The sequence below is a fragment of the Limulus polyphemus genome, unplaced genomic scaffold (assembly GCF_000517525.1).
Source record: "Limulus polyphemus unplaced genomic scaffold, Limulus_polyphemus-2.1.2 Scaffold2208, whole genome shotgun sequence".
Classification (NCBI taxonomy): Eukaryota; Metazoa; Arthropoda; class Merostomata; order Xiphosura; family Limulidae; genus Limulus; species Limulus polyphemus.
The window spans coordinates 81,269-96,252 of record NW_013667818.1 but is presented as its reverse complement, the minus strand read 5'-3'; the positions used below and the strand labels follow the sequence as shown (position 1 = coordinate 96,252).

Below are 14,984 nucleotides of genomic sequence, written 5' to 3'. Positions count from 1 at the left end.
GAAAAGGTTGTGTCTATTTACTTGTGACCATGCTTTTTAGTTGCAAAACTTGGTATAAATCAAAATAATTTCAAACAGTATCAAAAGCTGAAAACTGATTTAACAATAAGCTTATATTTCCTTCAATACTTCACTAACTTGTCACTGTATATCTTATAGAAATCAATACAAGAATAAAACAACATTTAAAAGGTAAATAATCTGATTTATTTCATTTCAACTGTTGTAAGAGCTATATAAAATACTGATCTTTGATGACTTATTATCTTTACAGGTATTGATTATGAAGTTATTTAAGGTCAATCATCTGCCATACTAATTACCAAAAATCTACTTTAAGTGTTTGTTTAAATAAGACTTTATTCAAGGTGTTTCTTGGGTTTGAGATAGAGTATAATGCTTTTTTAACAGATTTCCAAGAGCAAGATTGTATCTATGATACCTTTTAGTTTTCTACAAAAATTTATGAAGGCCAGTAGACAAAATATGCTCGATTCATTTGGTATCCTTAGATTATTTTTATTCTCCAAAACTTAGGGTTTTATACCCAATGAAGAACAAGAATAGATTAAACAAATTTTCTCAGACTTGCACCAATCATTTCTAAAAACGTTTTTAGCAGTCCAGCAAGCACATTTTTTTGTAAGTTATATGGTTGGTTGATAGTTCTTGTGACTTTAGCATACTGGCTTGAAACAAAGTAGTTCAGGATATTACTTTAAAAAAAAATCAAAAAAATCCACAAACCTTTTCTGTTAACTGAGAAATTACAGTGCTATTATTTAAGGCAGAAAACTTCTATTCCAATACAATAAAACTGTTCAAACACAACTATGGAATTTCTATTTCTTGTTGCAAAGTTCTCATAAGTACATGTATCATTATAGCTATGCATTTATGCATCATGAACGTGTGTAAACAGGTTCTGCAGTCTGTATCCATGTCTATGTCTATATATCTGTAAATAAAACATTTCTACTTGATATTTATATATATATAAAAAAATTCATTAACATTAGTTTTATCATTTTGTTTTTAGTTAGATATATATATATAATTCTGAAAATAATTAAGTTTTTAAATATTAGGTTGTATGGTGGAAATAAACTATACTTCTGCAGTGGATGTCTAATTATGGAAACAATTATTGTTCTAGCTATTAAGACAGAATGCCAGATGAGAAAGTTTTAAAATTTCATTAACTGGATAACATGTACCACATTCCATCTATTGGATTATTTGTCTAAAGAAAGAAACAATTAGTGTTGTATTTATCGAGTTAGATGTATGATGATGTAACTGAAGTTTGGTAAAGAAAACAACTGTCATTTCAACTTATGGGTTCAATACCTAATGATGAAAATACTACAGATTTAATGTAATGTGTTAGATTTTTCAGATGGAAGTTACCAAATTATAATGATAATTGAAAACTAAAGATTATCTTCTGGGTTATATGCATTCAATTTCAGATTGAAATTATTCTTGTACACCAGAATGTATAATATATTATAAAAATTCATAATTATGACACACTTATTTACCATAAATCATCTTATAATATTTGAACAATTATAAACTGTAAATACTTTGTTGTTATACTAACCAAATATTGTCTACTGAAATATTCCCTAAACATTTATGTAGCATATTCCATGCTTGTTATTTGTAATTACATGTAATTTTCTCCAATATTTTTTTCTAATATGTATGTATATACCAAAATAGGTTTCATAAAAGTTACATATATGTATTTCAGATATTTACCATTGTCAATTAAATTCATATTATGACTTATACTGATACATATATCTTCTATGTATTAATATAGATTTTGTAAAATACTTCAGTGTTTCACTCCTTTTCACCATTCTTTACAATAGCAGAATGTTTAAAATAAATTTATCTCAACAATAGCAAATTCTCACTTACTTGATATCTTCGTTTGTGAATGTTTTTTTTTTGAGAAATCTCACAGTTAATTCCACTGTAACCTGGATAACAGAGGCAATTTCCAGGACTTACACATTTTCCTCCATGATAACAACTCTCAGAGCAGGTGGCTGAGAAAAAAGGTTGGATGTAAAAATTTAGAAGAGCACAAAAAAATTGTCCTGATCATTGGAAAAAGCCATTTGAAATGACTGAATAATTCTTACAACTGTTTCAATGCCCCCTGTTCTCCGACTCCTGACACCTTTGTATTGAAAAGTCAATGATCTCAAGAGGATGTATGAAACAGCAAAGGAGCATCTGAAGATATTTCTTATCATGCTTCAATAAATAACACTTTAACCCACATTAGGCCTATTATGAACTAGCTAATGCAGGTTATGTTTTTGTAGAAAAAGTAAAAATTACAGTAATTATGTACATTATTGTAACCATTTGTAGTTAATATAATTAATACTGTTTTATATTATTACAATAATCCGATACTTAAACTGAGAACAATTTTCAGTTAAATCCAACTGTCAAATTTGAAAAAAGAGCCAATTATTTTAATAATAGATGGAAATTTTCACGTTATTATGATAATGCCCTTTATATGGACATCTAAACATATAGAGCTGAAAGTTGACAGAAGTAGATAGTGATTTTGCTTAACTTCTCAAGCTGTTATCCAAATTGACTTTGTAATGTAAGTGGATAGGTACATGTCTAGTGTTAACTTCCATTTCACATGAACATAAGTGGTTTATTTTTCATCAAGGTTTAACCACGATGACAACAACAATGAACATAAAAAAAAGAATAACTTAATTCCAAAACATTGTCAACTCTATTACAAATAATTTTGGTATTATAAAAAAGGGCAAACTATATTAATAAAATCTAATGTGATTATTTTGGTTGCTTTCTGATCTTAGTGTGTAGGATGAGATAGGAAGTTATCTCTGCTTGGGTTTTGAATATTGCTAGATCTCTTGATAGAGGACTGACCTCAGAGTATTATTGCAAGCAGAGAATCTTATATTCAAGCCTTAGTTAAAGTACATTGCTGTGCATCTAATGGTAATTTCATTCCTGAGAGCAATTAGACTGATAACAGTTTATTAAATACGTTGATAGATATGACTTCTTGCACATCTTAGCTTTCATAAACAACTGGACAATATAATTATATTTCAAGAGCAAATTTCAAATTTAAAGCTCATGATCACAACAAGGATAAACTATACAAGTTGCTTCAATGTACTACATATATAGCTTACAAATCACATAATACTGCTCAATTATAATTTAAAGGAATGTAACTCATACAATTTATTTTGGATTAAATTAAAGACAAATGATGAAAATTAATTAATTGGAATGCTAAGTTCCTATACATTTTAATTAAGATTTAGATTTAATGTAGTATATTAAGTAGCTCTTTGACAGTGACATCAACATGCTGATAAAAGATTGTTCTTCATAAAAACAAGAATACTTGAATGGTTTCAGAAGCTATAATTTCAGTTATTTATAATGTAGGCTGTTATTATACTATCAATTTCTTGGAAATACAGTGAGGTTACTGAACTAAAAATTGGTCAGATATAAATCAAAGAGCAGTAACTTTGTTGTAGTTTTAAATATTAATTTGATAACATAGAAATGTACATTAAAAAGGAACAAAAACTTTTCTATTTGAAAAACTTTAATTTTTAAAACAATATGTGTAGCGTGTAGCTTATTAGTGAAAATCCCTGCAGTATGCAAAGTATTTTTTACATGATTATCTGGGTATAACTCAAACTGTGGAACTTTAGAGTGAAGATTTATGGATTGAGAAAAAAGTGTTATTAAAATTGTATACATTAAAAATACAGAAATGATGCTTAATAATAAATTAACATAATAAACCTAACCAACTTAACTTACGCTCTTCACAATGCAGTCCTTTGAATCCTGGAGGGCAAACACAGATATTAGGTTTCACACATGTTCCTCCATTTCTACACCTCACTAAACATGTTGCTGGAAAACAAGACATAAATATCACAAATAATGAAAAGGTGATAAAAAAATCTTATGAACAGACCTAGCTCCATTATAAGAATTAAAAAGTAGGTACATTTTACCAGCACCAAAAATATCAATACTTTAGAATTATTAAGAAAAGTATGTAAAATAAGATGTTACATACAACATTTTAGATAGCAAAAAGAACTACATTAGACCTATTGCTAATGAAGATAATCTGCCATTTGTTGAAATAAAATATTCACTTATGTTTATTCTAAGCATCAAAAAAGTGCTGTAAATCTCACATGTCTAAAAAAAGAAATGATTTTGGGCTTTTCAATCATATTTAATTTTTCTACTTTTCATTCAATATTTCCAGTAAAAGCCAATAATACATAATACATATGTTAGCATACGAGATAAATTTCACACATTCATTAATAAATAATATTATTAATAAATTAAGTGAAAGAAAAAGAAAATTAACCTTTATGACATCTTCTTCCTCTCCAACCAGATGGGCAAGAACACTTATTTGGTTTCCAACATCGTCCTCCATTAAGGCATCTTGGTTCACAAACAGCTTTAAACAGGAAGTACGTGTATATTTCAACAATAAAAGTAAGACTTAATATTTACAATATAACTTAGATGTATGCTACTACTGACAGATCACTAAATGTCTTAAATAATTAAATTACAGTATGTGTTTTACAAAAATTTTAAACAAGGAAAAGTCCTGTTACGTGAACATGTTAAACCAGTTAATTATAGGATGTAAAATACATACGAATCCAACATCTTGCCCCAATCCAACCCTTTGGACAACTGCAGATGTTATGTCGCATACAGTGGCCTCCATTGTGGCAGGGTGGATGGCAAATACCTAGAGAGAATTAACAATCCATTTAATCAAGTTCGTTAAAACAGCAACTGAATGTAAACTACACATTTATATTTATACCAGTAGCTTGCCTTGACAAACACAATACAAAAATGACTTACTTGAACTACAATCAACACCAAAGAAACCTGGGGGACAAGTACAAAGATTAGGTTGTGAACATGTGCCACCATTTTGACAAACAGGATCGCACACTGGTTCTTCACAAGTAGGACCTCTCCAGCCAGATAAACAAGAACACTTATTGGGAGTTTTACAGAGTCCTCCATTTTGACAACTTCTAGAGCAAACAGCTAAATGTAAAAAAATTAATAAAAATAACAGAGATGAGTTACCAAGAAATAATGAAAACGTACATAGAATACATTATATTATACAGACTATTAAGTACTAAGTATCATTAGAATTTGTAACAGTCAAAAACCCACTATTATAACTGACTACTGATTAATTACAGTTGTGAAGTATTCATCCTATGAATGTCTACTTTATTCATTAAATATTTTACTGCAAATATCTAATACTAATTACAGGCCTGGCATGGTCTGGTGGTTATGGCACTTAACTTGCAATCTGTGGATCACAGGTTTGAATCCTCATCCCCAAATGTGCTCACCCATGCAGTTGTGAGGAGATTATAATGTGAAAATCAATCCCGCTATTCATTGGTAAAAAGAGTAACCACAAAATTGGCAGTGTTTGGTGCTGACTAGCTGCCTTCCCTCTAGTCTATCACTGTCAAATTAGGGACAGCTAATGCAGATACCCCTCAAGTAGCTTTGTGCAAAATTCTAAACCAACCAAACTGAATCATTACATTGTTAAAGTAAAAAAATGAATACATTTACTAATTTACTCTTGTTAACACTCAATAACACTAAAATAACACTCAATCATGTAGTAAAAACCTCCATTATATTTTTTGTATAATTTTTTTTTGTTTACTATATTTGAATTAAAGATGGTGTATTCTTAATTTGGCAAATTAGTTATGTTCTGCTTTAAAAAAATTAAATCTTTTAAAGAACTCATTAGAATGGGTCAAATTTTCCAAATGTAAGTTCTGATTAAACTAAAACTTCCTTCTTTTACTAGTTTTAGTGAGTAGATGAAACTTAAAACTTTTGGATTAAATTGTTAATTATTTTCATGTTATATTAATTAGAAGTTTATTTTCATTATGGAAATGTAAGAGAAGTATCAGAAAAATACAAATATGCCATTATAGTTAACATTTTCCTTACCTGAAAACGTATTTCAAACAGATACTCACTTCTCCACAGAATAGATAAATAATACTTTGCACCACATCAAAACCTTTTTGTGCATGCATCAGGCCTTTGAACAAAACTTTCACCCCTACACAAAATATTGTGTACTGCTTCAGTTTATAATGTAATTAACATTAAATTATACACCTCCACCAATAAGAAAGACACATATCCTATGTCCTCAATACAGTACCTGTTAAGTACTACAGGTTGATTGTAGTGACTAAATTTTTTAAATTAGTTTAGGAAGCCTACAGTTGTATTGCTGTTTACTATGTATTTAGTGTCATGCCTTAGTTTCTTTTGTTTATTTTCTGTTTAAATAAAGTATTGTTACATTATTATTGTCCTTTACAGTCCTCCTTTGATGATATGGTTCTTAGTGTAGGGGTGACCTGTACTATACTTCCAGGTAGTCACCTCTGCCCTACTTCAAGTCGTGAGGTGGATTTGTCCAGTGGGATTACACTCAACCAAAGAGCTCCCAAGCAGCTTGGTACTGGGGAATCAAGGTTTTTGCTCTTTATTAGAAGAATATGAGAGGAAGTAATTCACAAATGGGAGGCCACCAGAGAGGTGTGTGCACTGAACTGGAATTATCTATCAATTATTTGTAATACATCTAAAGCAAAAACGCAATTACTCAGCACTGCATAGTCCTGATGAGAAAAATATAACAAATACATGATACTTTATAAATAGTATAATTGTATTTTGTTTTGTGAAAATTTTGCTGGTATGATCATGTATTTGATGGAGCATATTTCTATAATATAAGTGATATATTTTTACATAATATATATGTGTGTGTGTGTGTGTATACGAGGCCTGTGAGAAAAGTATCCGACCTTTATTTTTTTTTGCGATAACCTGATGGATTTGAATCAAGCGCGCTTGCATGAGCCGACCTTGAACCTTCGTACGCATGCGTGAATTTTTTCCCGCTTGTTGATTGCGTCAGTTGTTGGCAAGCAGCCATTGAGTGAGGTAGTGTGTAGTGCTCTCGTCAGTTTTTCATTACAAGGAAAATGACGGAACGAGTGGAGCAGCGCTACTGCATCAAATTTTGCCAGAAACTGGGCGACAGCCAGGTGGAAACCATTTGGAAGATTCAGACGGCTTTCGGTGACGATGCTATGGGCATCACACAGATTAAGGAGTGGTACAACCAGTTTAAAGACGGCCGCACAACGGTGGAGAGCGACCGGTGTGGTACACCACGAGTACGCACCACAGGGTCAAACAATCACCCAAGAGTACTACAGGGATGTCCTCCGTTGCCTACATGATGCTGTGCGGCGCAGGAGACCGGAGTTGTGGTCAACAGGAAATTGGCGCCTCCATCACGACAATGCTCCAGCACATTCCTCGCACTTGATTCAGACTTTGTTGGCAAAAACCAGACTCCTGTGGTTCAACAGGCTCTTTACTCTCCTGATATGGCTCCTTGCGACTTCTGGCTGTTCCCCAAACTCAAGAGGCCATTGAAAGGAACGCGATTTCAGACAAGAGAAGACATTATGGCTGCAACGACAGCCGAGCTAAACTCCATTTCGAAAGAGGCTTTTTCGGAATGCTTCCAACAATGGCGGCACCGCTGGGAGAAGTGCGTGGAGTCCCAAGGAGACTACTTTGAGGGTGATTAGGTTTCCAACGCTCCAGGTATGCCAGTTTTTATTCCCCGGCCAAAGGTCAGATACTTTTCTCACAGGCCGCGTATATTGAGAGAGAAAGAGGTTCAGTATGTTATACTAAAATTATGTCAATACAAATACAGTCTATGTCTGTTTGTTTGTAATTAAGCACAAAGCCACAAAGGTTATCTGTGCTCTGCCAACCATGGGTGTCGAGACCTGGATTCTAGCGTTGTAAGTTCGCAGACATACCTCTGTGCCACTGGGGGGCAGTCTATGTCACCACATCCAGTCATACTATATCTGATGACCATGCCTCTTGACAATAGCCCTACAGCACAATTTCCATTGTAAAAAGCACCACAGTAAGGATGCCATGTCTAAAGCACACCATTCTTCACTGCATGCTTATCATAATGTATCTGGTGTATGAGGATAACATACTTTACAATTTTTCATGTAAATAACTTCATCATACAAAACTTCATAGGCACTGTATCCTGCAAGTTGATCAGTATGTCTTTATGAGGAACAGCATGAATACCCATTTCATTCTCCAGCTGCTACATATATGTGAAAGTTGAATGGGAGGAATGACTTTAAACCTTATCTTGGTGAACCCATACCCTGTTGGTCTCATTACCGAACATCATACCTCGCTTATCTTGGCTGTGATACAGTTTTTTCTGAATGGTTTGTTTGTTTGCTTGTACTTATACAATTGTTTCTTTGTGCTTTACCCACTACTGGTACCAAACTAAGTCTATAGTGTATAAGCCCTCAAGCTTACCACAGAGCCATTGGAGAGCTGTTTGATACCCCATGTTCAACCATATTCTTTTGTTTTCAAATGCCATTAAATACAAGGAATATTGCCATCTTGTAAATTCTAAATACCCTATCTTAACACATTTTTATGATCTGAGTACACAAAAAAGGCTGTTATATACCTTTCCCAAAAGTGAAAAATGTTTGATGGCATCACCATACCTAAGAAATAACAAACAATGACAAAATGCAGTTCTGACACATTCTGTTTTACCATGACTTTATATCAGCTGTGGTTGTCGTGTGATTTGCTGATTTGCATATTCAAAATAATTTCAATATAACAAACAACCCTCTGTACGTATGTATATATATATATATATATATATATATATATAATATCATAATTTCATCTTGATACTAAATATACAATACAAAGCATTGCTTCTATACCTGTTTCACATATTCTTCCAACATAACCATACTGACAAGCACACTTATTCCCTCCGAGACACCGTCCTCCATTAATACAAGGTGGGTCACACACAGCTACAAAAGATATTGTTGATCATAAAATACTTAATGTACACCCAAGGTAAACATTCAGTTATTGTACAGCCAGTAAATAATTGTTCAGCAGAACTACTCAGCCCTGAGTTACATATTTATATTTGAAAAATACAATTAAACTTAATATTTACAAATGTTTTCAGAATTGTTAAAATCAAATGTAAAGTTTTACACATAGATCCAGAAAATGTATAATAATTCACATGTCATGAAGCTTACATGTAAGGCAGGTTTTCAAGAATAGCATAAAATCCTGAAAAAAATTTTTTTCCATATTAAGATACTCTTAGATACATGTACCTGTCTCACAACGATTCCCAGTGAAACCACGAGGACACCAGCAAGAATCTTGATTAAAGCACAGTCCTCCATTCAAACAAGTAAGATGACAAAGGGCTAAGGAGGAAAAAGTAAAATATGAATATTCTATTGAAACACTACTAAAGAGGCATCATTTCATGATTTATATTCTTCTGTTTTTACTTGTGAGATTGAAGGTGACTATTATAACTTTAAAACATTGAATTTCTTTTTAACATGAGTCCTTACACTTCAAAAGAAGCAGTGACTTTGTTTAAAAACAATGGAGGAGACTGAATAATAGAATCATTGGTATAATTATTTATTTAAATATCCCGTAAAGAAAATTTCTAATTAATCATCAGAAATATTTTACCTGGCGAGTTGGAAAAAGGCTTCAGATAAAGTACATATTTCAATAGTAACATACAGGTACACTACACATGTATCAAAACAGTAGAGATATATAGCTGCTAATCATTTGAATGGAACTTGCATATATAACAGTAAATCTAAGTTATTTCTTTAATTTAAAAGGCCTGAAAAATAATGATAAAAATCAAAACAAATGCTCATTAAATTACACTTACTTCAAGTCATTTAACTTCAACAAAAAACTGAAAAAACTACACAATGCTACTGAAAGTAAATACTAGTTACTACACTTAAGGGCAATAATGAAAATTAATGATATGCCTGTTAATATGGTATAGAGTTATATACTGTTTCATAATTTCTGACTTTCTAGAATTTACAGATAATTTTAGTGACGACATTTGACTTACGAGTATGCAAATATTTATTATTATTTTACCTGATAGAGGCATTTATATGATAAAAACTAAGGGTATTTAAAAATATCTGATTCAAAGTTTAATATACTCATAATCACTACACTAATTAATTTCTTCATGTCAATTGAATTTACTTTATTAAAGTGCAGCTAACCTACAAAACAAGAAACACCATTTCCAGTCATTCCTGCTGGACATGTGCCACATATGAAATGGCCATCAACACTGGAGCAGGTCACACCAGGATAGCAAGGTTTTGATGTACATTTATCTTGCTGTTCCTCACAAAACAACCCTAGAGACAAGAGAAGCTTCTTAATAAAAACCAATGTGAGAACAAATGCTATTGCTTTAAACGAGGATTTTTATAAGCATCTTTCTGTTTAATATTCATATTATGTTTATGATCTAAAACTTTGAAACAGATAATTAGGCTCTTTTTTTTATTATCATCATTGATTCTTAGTTTCTCTAACAATATATATTTTGGATAAAATCATTTGAAAGTTACAAAAATATAAGGCATAAAATATTTGAATACTTATTTAATTCGTAAAAATGTTAAAGTAATTTTTTGTATGTTACAACTGATATCTTTTAGAACTTAATGTTCTCCAACCTATAAACTTGGTTCCTCAGACTAAACTCATTAAATCATCACTACCAGGTAGTTCTGTGACAATTCCAATACAATTAAACAAGAAAAGTAGGCATTTAATGCATAAACATCTCTTGTTAGAAATGGCATCAGCGAATCTGGAGAGCTTTATGGTAATTTTATAATTTGTTTTTATAGTTGGAAAATTTGGACAAAGAGTAATTCCTGTCGTAATTATACTTGTTTCATCATTTTTTGTAAAAAAAATAGTATAGCTTTAGGCTAGAGAGTTTAAGAATTTGATGTCATGAAAAGTTCTAGGGTTACCAAGTAACTTCAAAGTCTACACAAGGAACAAGTAATTAACAGTTTCATGGCAAAATAGGTTCATAAAAGGCTTTCAAGAAAAGAAAATAATTTTTTGTGTTGAAAAAAATCATCTTTGTGATATAGACACCTTTACTGAGAAGTTAAACTACAGTATTTATGCAGCATTAACAGAATTAATTAAGACATTCATATATATACTTAACAGAAGTACATACACATGAAGTTATTATTTTGTGCCTACATGATAGTGCATGTGTAAGGTGCTTAAGCCTATAAAGACATACTGTTAGAAAATTAAAGAGCTTGTATGTAGGAAAAGTAATTTCTTTTGGATAAAGTTTCATATTACTAGAATTTTATTTCTAACTAGAGAAGTAATTTTTTATGTAACTTCAAAGCTCAATAGATACATGTAAGAGTATCATACTTTATCTTGCAACTTAAAAAAATATTTTTGTGAATTTTTTGGGGTAAAATTGAGTTATATGTTATTCACACAAATTACAGAGAAGGTTTAAGCAATTACACAACCATAAATGTTTGGCTTAAAATTTGTCCTTTCACACACCTTAAAATTTAAGGAACTAGAAAAATGTATTTTACAATATAATTAAAATATAAAACATATTCTACAAATTACCTGAAAATCCTACATCACAGATACATTGAAATCCACTTCCTCTTCCAACACATACCCCATGATAACAAGGATTAGACAGACAAGGGTCAATACCCACTTCACAAAATTCACCTAATAAAATTAATATTATTGAATCACAAAGTATGTGATATATTTCTTAACTTTTAACTTTTTTAGTAAAAAAATTTCATTTTTACATAAATTAACACAGGGAAACCAAGTGCACAGATTCAAATTATTTATCATGCATAAATGGAAATTTTCAAACTTATTTTGATTTCATTCTCGTGACCAGTATATGGGTTAGCTGCTTGAGTCTTGGTAAATTGGCTGTTACATGTAAAGCACTGTCCTTAAATATTGTAATGCAAGCCAAGGATTCAAGACTGAAGCCCAGCAACCACAAATTTCTTAAAATTCCAATATGTTATTGCATGTACTAAGCTAGCTATAATAGCTTCCTACTAAACATCACATGGAACAATTAGTAACGTTTACAGAAAAGGTAAGAAAAAAGGATATAAAGGACAAATACTATAGGAATTTTAACTGCACCACAGTCCATGTAGATACGTTATACTGTGACCAGTTCTCATTCAACCAGTCAGATAGCCTTGTAGTACAGGAAGTCATACTATGCACAATTGTTGTAGTAGAAACAAGCCATGGCTCCTAGGGCTGAAGTACTACATGAAAATCAACATTTTGGCTGACTAAGGATACCCCATGCAACAAATTGTGGTAAAACTCCATACTTCAGTAGGAGTTGTATGCAAGACTCTTAAAACTGGCACTATTAATAATAAATGTGGTTGAGAGAGAAAATGAAACTCTCCAAATGTGATGTTACATATCTAAGGGTACCTTCTTGGCAAGACAAATGATGGTTGAGTACAGATCTTGTCAATGACCTTAGTGTAAATACAAGTGTGAATGTTATCTAAAGAAAAGTAATGCAAACACTAGCATGAAGTGGTTTTGGTGAACATGCAGCTATTAAAAATCAATGCTGAGAAGAGAAGTAACCATCTGAATAGGCATCAGACCACAAACAGTGAAAATACACAAAGCTGGAGACATGTGCTCTTTACAAATGAATATAAGTTTGAACTATTTGGTATTAATCAATGACAGTTTATACAGTGTCTACAGTAAATCATGGTGAGGGACTGATGAGATATAGAGGTGAATTCAGATCTATCACATCAATATCTCAGGAACACACTCATGGTTACACAATTCATCAAGCAAAAATCCATCTTCCAGGAACACAATTATCCCAAGCATAGAGCAAGTGTTGTGGTAAAGATACCAGTAAAGTAGAGCATAACCATGGCTGAGAGGTTCCAAAGGAAACCAAACAAGTGGCTTGAGTTTTGGGGATTATTAATGAATATTCTGTGAAAAAATATCCTCAACTGTACATCAATAAACTATATGGCAGTAAGAAAAAAAAAGATATAATACTCAATGTAAAACAAAGGGCTTACATACAAATAATAGTGCATTGTATAATTTATTCACGTTCCTTTTGCATGTTTGATGATAAAGATTTGTACTGTTATTAAATTCATCATCTAAGTGGCCATTACTCATTATTTGTGACTCCTCTATGTATGTCCATAATTATTTCCATCACTGTGCATCTCAAAGCTGAGAACAGAATTTTCTGCAGATGCTGTATAACGTTTTAATAACTTAATATATATATTGCCCTTTATGGATTCTTGTCCACTGTAAGTCTGTTACATAATTTATCCCACTTAACCCAATGTGCACAGGTTGAGGTCAAAGTGTACATTTCGAGACCTTTCATAGAAAGTCATTCAACATGGTGTTATGTATTTGATGTCAGAATTATCAACCATTCATTTTACTCTACATTGCTGACTTAATGACATTTCATGGTAGAGGAGACTAAATACCAATTATAATATAAAGAGATATTGAAAATACTGTAGATATGCATTTCAGGTGTAATAAAGGTTATGCCAATGCAAATTGTACAATGTACAAAAGTATTTTCATTCTTCACATGAACATCACTTTGCATGAGTCAGACTGACTTTGTCAATTCACAAATATATAGTGAGAACAAATACTTTTGCAATATATCAGATTTATTTGTACAACAGATTTGTACTTTTTACTAAATGCTTGCCACATTTTGTATTGATACAGAGTAAAGTTATAATTTTCCTATACTGAAAATATATTTCTGACAAGTACTTACCTTTTCTCACATAAATAGCTATTCTCAGTTATTGCTGCCCTCTATATGCAAAAATATTTTTGCATGCCACAAGCCTTGAGCTCCCACGTACCTTACAATCAATTGGTTCAAATATGTCTCTCATGTAAATCATCATGCAACAACCCTCCATCAATAACAGTGCAAAACACTTTCCTGACACGTTACTCCCTCTATTTGATTCTACTGAACTATCACTTTGAGTTTAGGCAGAAAATGGAAGTACCAGTTTTCAATGGGAGGAAGAGTGGAGGTAAGTACATATCAGAAATATAATTTCAGTATATGAGAATTATAACTTCTGATACAGTACATTATCCCCACTCACATAAGTAGCTAGAATACCACACTGACGAGCTGGAGAGATTGGTGTGAGGGAAAAACAAAGAGGCATTCTTCAAAAGTGTGCAAAGAACACCCTAAAGGGGTAGATTCTCACATAAGAAGATCATGTGTGGGAGACTGCACCACATCTGTACCAGGTGTACTCTTTGCTCAGTGTGGAATGAGGTGTCGCAGACCTGGATGGAAAAAAAGGGAGGGGCACATCCCTACGAGAGAGAACAATGGTGGGATAGAGATCCAAACCACCATATAACAAATCTCAATCCCATATAGTACTGGAATGTGGGTGAGAGTAAAAGGATGTGTATAGTGTATAGTGGCTAGGGCATAATAGACTATATACAGCAAGTCAACTGCATTCAAAACCCAGACTGCCAGGAACTGATATCTATTGGGGGTAGGATAAGAATCATACTGTTCGTATGTCAACTACAATCCAAAACTCTGCCACTGGGAACCAGCATCCATGAGGGAGTAGGAAAGAGGATCATACCATCTTCACCTCAAGTTCAACATACTAGAGTGAATCTCATAACCCCCTATCTATGAATGGGACACATGATAGCAATGAGGTAAATTGTTTCACTGGTCTGGGAACCAGACATCGAGATGATACGGTAAGTAGGTC

General features: G+C 32.2%; 1 protein-coding gene across 1 annotated transcript in view; it reads right to left on the bottom strand.

Moving 5' to 3' along the window:
- The window catches only part of LOC106466266 (von Willebrand factor D and EGF domain-containing protein-like), a 90,725-nt gene continuing 75,741 nt past the window's right edge, over nucleotides 1–14,984 (bottom strand). The window contains exons 21-30 of the mRNA XM_022394239.1: nucleotides 11,761–11,871; nucleotides 10,347–10,487; nucleotides 9,399–9,494; nucleotides 8,982–9,077; nucleotides 4,957–5,148; nucleotides 4,742–4,837; nucleotides 4,439–4,534; nucleotides 3,868–3,963; nucleotides 1,933–2,063; nucleotides 1–958 (exon numbers count right to left, since the gene is read on the bottom strand). Of these exons, the coding sequence (XP_022249947.1) occupies nucleotides 896–958; nucleotides 1,933–2,063; nucleotides 3,868–3,963; nucleotides 4,439–4,534; nucleotides 4,742–4,837; nucleotides 4,957–5,148; nucleotides 8,982–9,077; nucleotides 9,399–9,494; nucleotides 10,347–10,487; nucleotides 11,761–11,871 (1,118 nt within the window). The 3' untranslated portion in view covers nucleotides 1–895. The remainder of the gene's footprint in view (nucleotides 959–1,932; nucleotides 2,064–3,867; nucleotides 3,964–4,438; nucleotides 4,535–4,741; nucleotides 4,838–4,956; nucleotides 5,149–8,981; nucleotides 9,078–9,398; nucleotides 9,495–10,346; nucleotides 10,488–11,760; nucleotides 11,872–14,984) is intronic.